Source organism: Phytophthora parasitica (assembly GCF_000247585.1).
Source record: "Phytophthora parasitica INRA-310 unplaced genomic scaffold supercont2.2, whole genome shotgun sequence".
NCBI classification, from domain to species: Eukaryota; Oomycota; class Peronosporomycetes; order Peronosporales; family Peronosporaceae; genus Phytophthora; species Phytophthora nicotianae.
The window spans coordinates 1,754,412-1,763,945 of NW_008648988.1; the positions used below are offsets into that span (position 1 = coordinate 1,754,412).

A 9,534-nucleotide genomic window follows, 5' to 3' on the forward strand; every position below is an offset into this window, starting at 1 on the left:
CAATTTCCCGACTGCTCCAAACTACTTACAGTATACATTAATGCTGATTTTCGACGGCTATGGCCAAATTATAAACAATGACTGCGTTACGAAATATTTGTTCGACGTAGCCTGGCGACGAAAGATTGCGGCATACTGCATCTAATTCAAACCATGGAACGTAGCTCAGCATCAGTATGATGCTCAAGCTGCCACAGTCGTCCACAACTCCTACTCATTGAGTATTCTACCCACCGGCAGTTCAGCGTCAGTAAGCCGATTTTTGATTCACTTTGCTCACTGTGATGAGTTTCCTGTTTGATGAGAACGGATCTCCATTACGTGATTAAAAAAAAAGACACATTTTCGTAGATTCCCACTGGGAATTTTCCAGTTCGGTGCAGCAACGAATGCCTTTTTTTTTTTTTAAATCACGCATTCGATTCTGTGTTGTTTCAAATAGGGACTTTTTTGAAATCCCTATTTGAAACAGTTTAGGGATAAGCCAACAAACACAATTCGCACACAATCTTCTCAAGTTCATTCGCAATAATGGCTTCCTCCAGTGGAGGTATGAGCAACGCTGACTTCGCGCGTATGTTCCGCAAGGAAGCGCGCGAGAAGGCGCAAGACCACATCCTGCAAAGCACAGATGATGTTTCCTCTACAGGTGATAGCACTATCGAGTCGAATCCGATGCAGGCAGCGGCCAGGAGAAGGCGTCAAGAGATGGACACCACAGAGTCCACCCAAGACGCGGACGAGGTGCCACAAGACTCTGGCCGTGGATTCGAGTCCGGCACAGCGTCAGGTCTGGGATTCGGGTCTAATTTAATGCTAGGTCTGGGTTTCCGACCCAGTCTTGGAGCTGAGAAAAAGGATGCAGTCGCCTCCAGACCTACCAAGACCAAGACTTATGCTTGGGAGAAGCACACAACAGGATTCGGTACTAAAATGCTGGCCAAAATGGGCTTCAAGGGTCGTCTGGGCAAGAAAGAGGACGGTGTATCGGCCACTATTGAGGTCAAGAAGCGACCAGCCCAGATGGGAATGGGCTACGGAGACTTCGTGGAGGCCAGCAACCTCAAGCAGAACAGAAAGTTGCAAAAAGAACTGAAAGGAGAAAGTGTGGAAGATGAGGGCACAGGGGAACAGGCTGCAGGTGTCGTAGAAGATGACTCGTTGTGGAGAAAGAGGAAAATGGTGGCAGGTCGCACGAAACACAAACGAGCGGCGGACTTGACGCAGGAAGCGCATGACATGAAAAAGCACAAGAGAAACAACACCATCCTGGATATGCGAGGGCCGTCTGTACGCGTGCTGTCCGACGTGACGGCTGTGTATGATGTGGATCCGCAGCGCGTGGAAGCCGCGAAGCCAAAACTCGGCGACGAGTTGATTTACAACGTTCGGATGGTGGTGAATCTCGCCCAAGGCAAAATTTACGACTTGACTCAAAAAATGGACACTAACAAGGAGAGTCTTGCTGGAATGAAGAAAGAAGCCAAGATGATCAAGGCACAGCTGGATGTGGACGACGTGCGACTGCAACGCATGCAAGCTATGGTGGCGCAAATGAAAGTAATGGATAGTCTGCGGGAGCAAGCTCTTGAGATGCAATCAGTGGAGCCCATTGTATCACATCTGCGCACTGTACGTCGGAGTTTCCCGTTAGAGTTCGATGCGCACAAGCTTCAGCAACTGATCCCGACTATCTGTATGCCTCCGCTTCGGGCCTTGTTGACAGAGTCAGATCTACTAGACCAAGCGTCAAGCGATCGTGTCGTGCTTCAATTCCAGTTGATTCAAGCATTTTTGACCGAGTTGCCCAGCAATAGAGCGGTAAAGGACGCGCCCGAATCCAGCAGTGTGCTTCCCGTTATCCGCGAGAAGACTGTGGCCGAAGGCGACGATCTTTACAATTTCATTCTGGAAGATACGTTATGGCCTGCCATGGTGCAGTGTGTGAACGTAGAGTGGCAAGCAAAGTCCGCTCCAGCTGCTTGTGTTGACATGTTCCTGAAGTTTAGACCGCAGCTTCCGAGTGAGTTCGAGGAGGCATTTCTGCATCAGTTGGTGCTTGCTCGACTGAAGAAAGAGTGCCATCGCTGGGACCCTCGATCAGATACCATTCCTATTCACGAGTGGTTACTCCCTTGGTTACCTTATGTCGGTGCTGAGATGAAGTCTCTTTATCCTGAGATTCGGTTAGCCCTTGCAGGTGCATTGAATCAGTGGCACCCCTCAGACCTCTCAGTCCTTGCTGTGTTGTCTCCGTGGAGAGAACTCTGGGGTGAGCGTGAGTATGGCAAGTTCACGCATCGACATATTGTACGGAAACTGATCCGATGTTTACACCGCGAGTTTGAGATCAACCCGGAGAATCAATCGCTGGAGTCGTTGACGTGGGTTTTGGCTTGGAAAGATCATCTTCCTAACCGCCAATTCATTGCACTTTTGGAAGGCGAGTTCTTTCCAAAGTGGCTCAAGGTTCTCCGCAAATGGGTCAGCGGCTCACCCAATCTGATCGAGCTCGAAAAATGGTATTGCGGGTGGAAGCTGTTTTTCGAGAAGAACAAATTAGCCACAAACGAACGATTGTTGGTCCATTACCACGGAGCTCTCGTGTTTCTTCAGGTCGCAACTGAGTCGGTTGGCGCTCCGACTGAGAACAGACCGCCAGTGCCGGAGCTGAACGGAAATGCCGCCATGAACTACCAAGATGCATTGGCATTGGCACGAGATGAAGAGCTGAAAGACTCGCCGGTTCGAGAGGAGAGAAAGTCGCCGCGGAATACGTCTTCGCGCAGCGTCAGCCTGAAGGATGTCATTGAAAACATGGCAATAAGTCACAATTTGACTTTCATGCCGAAGGGTTTCCACGACGGACAGCAAGTCTACATGTTCGGAAAACACCAGATTATCATAGAGCAAGGTGTAGTGTTCTTGGAGGAGTCCAAGGGTGTGTTCAAGCCTGTAGACCTTGAACGGATCCTGTAAAATCAACGAAACAATGAAACATTGGCATTTGCCTCAGCACTATTCCATAGTAAACCACACTGGATCATGCATGGTGATGGATGCAAAAACACAATGGAAACGCCAACCAAGTTGAATTATCCTTGAAAACACCCAAACACTCTGCTTTAGACTACTTCGTACGTAGACAATGTTGCTAAAAAGTTACACAACACGCAGGATCTTACTCGTCTCTTTCGAGCTGCACGCGCCGTCGTCTTGGACGAGGTTCTGCTCCGGGTTCTTACAGGCAGCGGCCTTCAGTTGGCACGGGCTCGAGTACCAGACACCGTCAGACCCGCAAACAGGCAACACAACGTCGGGGCAGGCACTCGCACATTTCTTGCTAGTAGGCGTCGAATTGTCATCGTCAATGACACCGTCCGAACCGTCCTCGTATAGTTGGCCAATGCCGCTAGAGCTGGCAGTGGACGTCTTAGTCGACTTCTTCATCTTACCGGAGTCCTTGGTACCCTTCACCATTTTGGTTGGCGTCGACGAGCTGCCGCTGTCCTCGCTAGTAGACTCGTCTTCATCATCTCCGGACTCATCTTCACGGGGGGCACCAAACTCCTTACCGTAGATCCGCTTGTACTCTTCCAGAACGTCGACATCCTTCTTCTTTTCCTTGCACTTGGCCGCCTGCATGTAGCACTCATTGGAGTATGTATTGCCATCTTCATCGGTGACAGGTTCTTCAACATCCAGGCAAGCATCAGGGCAATAGGAACCGGTCGACTCCTCACTTGGCGACGAACTGTCGGTAGCAGAGTCGTCGCTGGAAGTCGACATTTCACCCTGAACGAAGGAATCCGAGTTACCGCTCTCCTCGCTGGCGGATTCATCTCCGTTATCGTCGTCATCACGCGGGGCACCAAACTCTTTGCCGTAGATACGCTTGTACTCCTCCAGAGGATCAGTTTTCTTCCCATTTCCCTTGCACTTGGCCGCACGCATCATGCACTCGTTCGAGTACGTGACGCCGTTCTCGTCCGTCACAGGCCTCATCACAGCAAGGCAAGCAAAGTTGCAAGACGTGCCGGTCTCCGACGCAGGGTCGTTGGGCAAGTTCATCGTGGCCGGGTTACCAGCGTGGACGGTGGTGACGGCGACTGCCACGAGAACGAGTCCGACAGCAAACTTCATTTCGTTTTGGACTAAAGGAACGGTGGAGTTGTGCTTGTACGTTCGCAATTTGAGTAATGATCAAGCCAGGTTGCCTGCCTATCGGGTGATCCAGGACCATAGCCGAGAATCTCTCGTGCATCTGTGGTCGTCCCATCCTAGATTTTGCTGTTCGGATCTCAGATTTGGGATTTGAAAATGGTAATCGACAAGTGTGGCAATTGCAAATTACGTCGTACATGTACAAGGACCACCGCACTGTTTCGTCAATAGTGGTTTATTATTAATACGTGTAGTACAGCATTTGCCTCCCACCTTTACACTGGGAGATAGGTAGCGTAACCTAGCTAACAGATATTGGGAGGCCAAGGAGGATTATTTTTAATTGTCGTAATGCAACATCATGATGGTTTGATCTTCAAAAGCTAAATTGTCGACTTTGCGCAATACATGTATCGCATCAAATGTGGATCTCAAGTTCATTCTTAACCCCCTTAGTTACTAGTAGTACAGTGGAACACCTTTTGATCAAGTATATCAAGTTGATCATTCCACATTCCTGATATTTAGAGAGATCCAGTGTACCCAAGTTACATGAAGAGTGACCTGTCACTCTTTTAAAACGTGGTACATTGCTCTAGGAGCCAACCATTACATACCCACATAACTTTACTATACTGTAGTAGGTGACTTATAGTTTGTATTAGAAACCAAGCTAAGTTTACCTATAAATACAGCAGTCTTAAAATTACCCTTCTAAGTAGCAAGTAGTTTCATTTGAGACCGGGACCGGTGATCTTACGTTCACGCAGGTAGTAAATACACTCTAGCACTTCCTCTGTGCAAGGTGCTCGTGTGCCCCGCCACATCTTACATATAAGGTTGGATAAGAGTTGAAAACACATAGTGGAAGTAGTATCGTATATGACAGTAAAGAAAAACACTTGCAAAAAGTGTTTCCGGCGATTTTTAAAGTAAAATAAGTTTCTAAGAGGCATTTCAAAGCATGCTACCGTAAACAACGGGTTCAATGCAACAGGTGTAAAATGTCGTTGTCTATTTAAAATTTGCTTAGTTTTTACCCGTAAGAATCAACACGCGCTAATGTCCACCAGATCAAAATACTCGCGCGCAAATGACTTCTGTCATTCTAATTTCGCGCGCAACCTGACCAGGAGCCCAAAAACCACCAACAAGAAGAGCTATGTGTATGTACCGATTTACTGATGTTGGATACAATTCTAGCTGACTTACCTGGTTCTGTAGGCTCTCAAGTTACTCGAGTCGACAGGTTCTACGGTGGTGGGAGTCGCGGCTGCTGTTGGGGTTCGTTCCACCGCTAGAAGGAGGACACAGACCTCATCGCCGAGTCACGTCCTTACCAATGTTGTACCGGTCCACCCGCTTGTGCGCACGTATACATGCAGCATCCCGAGCAGAAGTAAGAGAATTCTACTTCTTTCCCTGAAACAACATGAAACAACACTTTTGTTGGCCAATCATATGCGACCACATGTAGATTTTTTTTGACCAATCAATTTCATAAATTATGTAGAGACACTCCAGTTACATTCAGTCGTAGAAATTGGTCTGAAATCGGGAGCGATGACGATCGCCCACCTAGAGGCGAGTGCCCGGAGTGCTCCAAGCTGGTGTCCAAGTCAAATATGGCTAAGCACAGGAAGGTCTGCGGCAAAAAGAAGCCTCGGAAGTCACGCAAGGCTATTAACCGTGACTCGTACGTCCGGAGCAAGGACAAAATCCTTCGCAAGCGTCAGGAATATCGTCTAGCCGATCAGTTTCGACGCCTTTCAGGTATTTTTTTAATTTTATTTTTTAAAAATAAAATATTTATGAAAAAATAAATGTGAAATGGACAGCGGCTCGACGTAAGCTCGCGGAGTTGGAGCCGCAAGAAATAGAAGTGGAGGCTGTTGAACGGACGGCGTGGACGCCGGTCACCCCGAGCAACATTCTGTATGGCGTGAGCAAGGACCCAGATGTGTTCGCTTACTTTATTACGGAATTGCGAAACCGTTGTAAGTCAAGACATGGTCGTGGCCCCACGATGTTATCGCCTAAAGAGCTGTACAGGGCAGCCATTCTTGAGTTGCATCCCGACAAACTAACCGCTCTACGAAACAAGTTTGGAGAGCGTTTCGAGGAAGTGGCGACCTACTGGAGCCGGCCCACCATTTAATCATTCGTAACGACCATCGACGCGCTGGGTTGGCCTACATGAAGCGGTATTGAGCCCCCGCACGACGGAAGGTGTGCGAGGTAAACCAGCTGTTGTACCAGTGTTTCGCAACATAGCCTGATGTCGACTGGCTTTGCCGATATAACGAATGGTCGATGCAGTTGAGAAGATTGATGAAGCTCTGCTCTCCCATCTTCTTTCCCCAACCAACGGTCACCTTCTCGCATCCTGTGGAACCTTTGTCACTTTTAATAGCTTTCTTGCTCAGACCAACAAGCGCAGGAAAAACGTAGTCTTCATCAACCCACTTGTGTCCTCTTTTCTCGGTAGCGTAGGCGACCCAATTTGACAAGTGTTCGTAAGCATTCATCGCTGTTTCTTCGCCAGCCAGCTTGTGCAGATTATAAGATCGCCCCTCCGCTACCTCAGTCTTTCTGTTGAAAAGCGTGTACACCTCAAATTCGATAATCTCGTCGGGAGCAAGGACGTTGGCGCGAAATTGACGTAGGGAAACGTCCTTCCATTTGAGAGTGAGAACCTCGTTGATACGACACATTCCATAGAAGGCGAAGGGTGACACCGCTTTAAACTACATCTGATAGTCTTCAGTGAAACCATCCTGTGCAGAGACCATAAATTTGTGCAGCACGTCCAGCATCTGAAGCGATATGGGCATAGCTCGTGCGGGAACATACTCCGAGGCTTTCTTCTTTTTTAGACCGCGCATGAATTGTCGGACGAACGGACCTCGAGCTGGGTTCCCATATCCACGTTTGCTTCCGGTATCGTCCTCCGCAACACTCCACTTGTTCACATCACTCCCATCGCTGTTTTCGTGAGACGAGAAGTAACTTGCAACCGCAGATCTGGCCTTCTCCGCCGTTTGTAGCGATACCGTACTGGACGCTGAAATGCTCTGAAGGTAAGCTACAAGTACCGCTGGTAACTCGTGGTGACGCTCCTTGTGAGGATCTGGATAACCATTAGCCAGACATAACTCTGCGAACTTCTTAAAGCTGGACTCGTAAACAGTTTGCGTTGCCTTCTTGATCGCACCGTTTGCTTTCTCCTGGCCTTGCTTCACCAACTCGTGCAACCCCCCCCCCCCCATCCGGCTATCGGGTGATTAGAAAGTAAATACGTGGCAGGGCGGCCTCCACACATCGTACATTTTAGTATGAACTCGTAGATTTTGGTATGAACTCGTAGATTTTGGTATGAGCTCGTACCTTTGGTATGATCCCGTGCATTTTGGTTTGATGCGTACTTTTAGGTACGAACGCGTACTTTTCGATATGACCCAGTTCATAAGTTACTTGCAGAACATAAAAACATAAAAACATAAAATAGTAAAAAATATGGTGACACTTTCTTTTTTGCCACGTCCACTACTGCTGTACGATGATTGGCCATACAACACTGAATAACAACTGAATGTTGTTTCGGCACGAAGAAGTTGCTTCCGAGGACAACCCATACAAAATTCAAATACAGAGATTTGACTTCCTCGGAATAAATCAACGTGTCAAGGCGGCAAAAAAATGTTTTATAGGGTTAGAAGTATTTTCATACAAACTCATTGATAAACCATTAGAGGGGCTACTATTTGAGTGTTGTTTCAGTCAGAGTAAGCTCTACTTCAAATGGTATGCTTGGGACTGTAGTTTCTATATAAATAATTGTCTAAATATGTATACCGACTGCTCGAATGGATCATAAATATTTGCAAAAACAAATATTTTTGTGTATCTACCCTGTGCCTGCTGTTAATGCACTGCAAAATTGAGCCTGATCTCTTTGCTTCAGAGCAGCCAACATGATGTTCATCCGCCGTTTATGACGCGCAACCGTCTGAAGGTTAGGCGAACCACACACAAGAGCCGAAAGAAAAAGGTCTGACATGGAAGGAAGATACTGATTTTGCCAATTGCTGTTTTGTTTTTGGTGATATTGATACTTTTATTTGTATGTTTGCGTATGTTTTTGTAGACTGTTGTACAAGTGTTTTCGCACTGTATTCAGCGCACCGTGGAGGAGGACGGGGTTCTCTCCCATCTGGGTGGCATAAAAATATGGTTCTTCTTCAACATGGACCAAATGGCCGTCTATATAGGCATGATTGGGCGCACAGCAAACGATGTTGTGGTGGCCCATACGGTTGACGTAGTACAAGATAAGAATGTCTAGTCATGTATGCTTAGATTTTGTTTCCTAACATATAGACTGTAATGTAGGAAGCGAGGTCAATGGATTCCGTGTCTCGGTGTTCCTTGCTGCATCAGCTACGGGCCACACGCTGCCTCCTCTGATTGTATTTGCAGGTGTTTCCCTCGAATCCGAGGGAGAAGAGAGCCTTGTTGTCGCAGATAGTTGCTGAAGCATCGGACGCGATTCCAGCACAGGTAGTCGTCAACCGCTTCGTCAAGGCAGGTTTGATCCGCACTGGTCCACGCGATAGCGGCGGTAGCTTTCGGGTTCCTGTTGTTTCGGCCAGCGACGCGCCACTTGTATGCGAAAAATAGAATTTGATCCTTTTTTTTCGTCAATTACAAACTTTATGTGATACAATGAGGGAGTGTCACCCTTATCTGAATATCACAAACAGCCCTTTCTTTGGCGGTTTTACGAGATGTAGCACACTAGCCGTACGTTGCGGTGAATCCGTGGTTTGCGGTAGTGGACTTGCCGTGACAGAACCAGCTGGGCATTTAATAGATCGTGTACTGTATGTATGATATATGTATTAACAATACTGTATTATGCCGAATGATCTGCGATTTGCCAGCACCGTACGTACACCTTGGGAATGATCGAGAAAAACTGTTTGGAATTACCGAAGTAGAGAAAATAGTTCTGTGTGGTAAGCTTAATTGTTTTTGTCAGTTTAATGACAATTTCGCAATTATTTTAACTAAAATGAAAATGAAATTCAAGTTTTACATTATTTATCCCAATAAAATTGAAGGAATGATGTAATGGGGAGTTTAATCCTATTTTTTTTACCTTAACCCTTTCGTGGTCAATGGGGGCATTTTGCCCCTTTTGGAGGGCGTATCCTTGAGTACCACTCGTGTCACCCACGAATGGGGTCAAAACGTCGCCTTTCATTATTTTTGGTGTGTGGACGAGGCGGATTCGCCCTTTCTACTTGAACTACAAGGATTTGCAGAAGATTTGCTGTAGTACCGTAGTTTATGAAAGGGGGCAAAATG

At 47.2% G+C, this 9,534-nt stretch overlaps 6 protein-coding genes across 6 annotated transcripts; 3 read left to right on the plus strand and 3 right to left on the minus strand.

Moving 5' to 3' along the window:
• Window positions 1-479: 479 nt before the first annotated feature.
• PPTG_02599 (hypothetical protein) lies at window positions 480-3,112 on the plus strand. Its single transcript, XM_008893773.1, has one exon. It carries the CDS (start codon window positions 532-534, stop codon window positions 2,977-2,979), a length of 2,448 nt encoding a protein of 815 aa, XP_008892021.1. The 5' UTR covers window positions 480-531; the 3' UTR covers window positions 2,980-3,112.
• A 50-nt stretch (window positions 3,113-3,162) lies between these two features.
• On the minus strand, window positions 3,163-4,143 carry PPTG_02600 (hypothetical protein; the record flags this gene model as incomplete). Its single annotated transcript, XM_008893774.1, has 1 exon — window positions 3,163-4,143. The coding sequence occupies one exon, from the start codon at window positions 4,141-4,143 to the stop codon at window positions 3,163-3,165; it is 981 nt and encodes a 326-aa protein (XP_008892022.1).
• Window positions 4,144-5,789: 1,646 nt separating this feature from the next.
• PPTG_02601 (hypothetical protein) lies at window positions 5,790-6,753 on the plus strand (the record flags this gene model as incomplete). Its single annotated transcript, XM_008893775.1, has 2 exons — window positions 5,790-5,937; window positions 6,003-6,753. 2 exons carry the CDS (start codon window positions 5,790-5,792, stop codon window positions 6,320-6,322), a joined length of 468 nt encoding a protein of 155 aa, XP_008892023.1. The 3' UTR covers window positions 6,323-6,753.
• On the minus strand, window positions 6,357-6,878 carry PPTG_02602 (hypothetical protein; the record flags this gene model as incomplete). Its single annotated transcript, XM_008893776.1, has 1 exon — window positions 6,357-6,878. One exon carries the CDS (start codon window positions 6,876-6,878, stop codon window positions 6,357-6,359), a length of 522 nt encoding a protein of 173 aa, XP_008892024.1.
• Window positions 6,879-6,911: 33 nt separating this feature from the next.
• Window positions 6,912-7,433, minus strand: PPTG_02603 (hypothetical protein; the record flags this gene model as incomplete). Its single annotated transcript, XM_008893777.1, has 1 exon — window positions 6,912-7,433. The coding sequence occupies one exon, from the start codon at window positions 7,431-7,433 to the stop codon at window positions 6,912-6,914; it is 522 nt and encodes a 173-aa protein (XP_008892025.1).
• Window positions 7,434-7,863: 430 nt separating this feature from the next.
• PPTG_20952 (hypothetical protein) lies at window positions 7,864-8,556 on the plus strand (the record flags this gene model as incomplete). Its single annotated transcript, XM_008894379.1, has 4 exons — window positions 7,864-7,875; window positions 8,129-8,215; window positions 8,312-8,488; window positions 8,545-8,556. 4 exons carry the CDS (start codon window positions 7,864-7,866, stop codon window positions 8,554-8,556), a joined length of 288 nt encoding a protein of 95 aa, XP_008892627.1.
• Window positions 8,557-9,534: the final 978 nt, after the last annotated feature.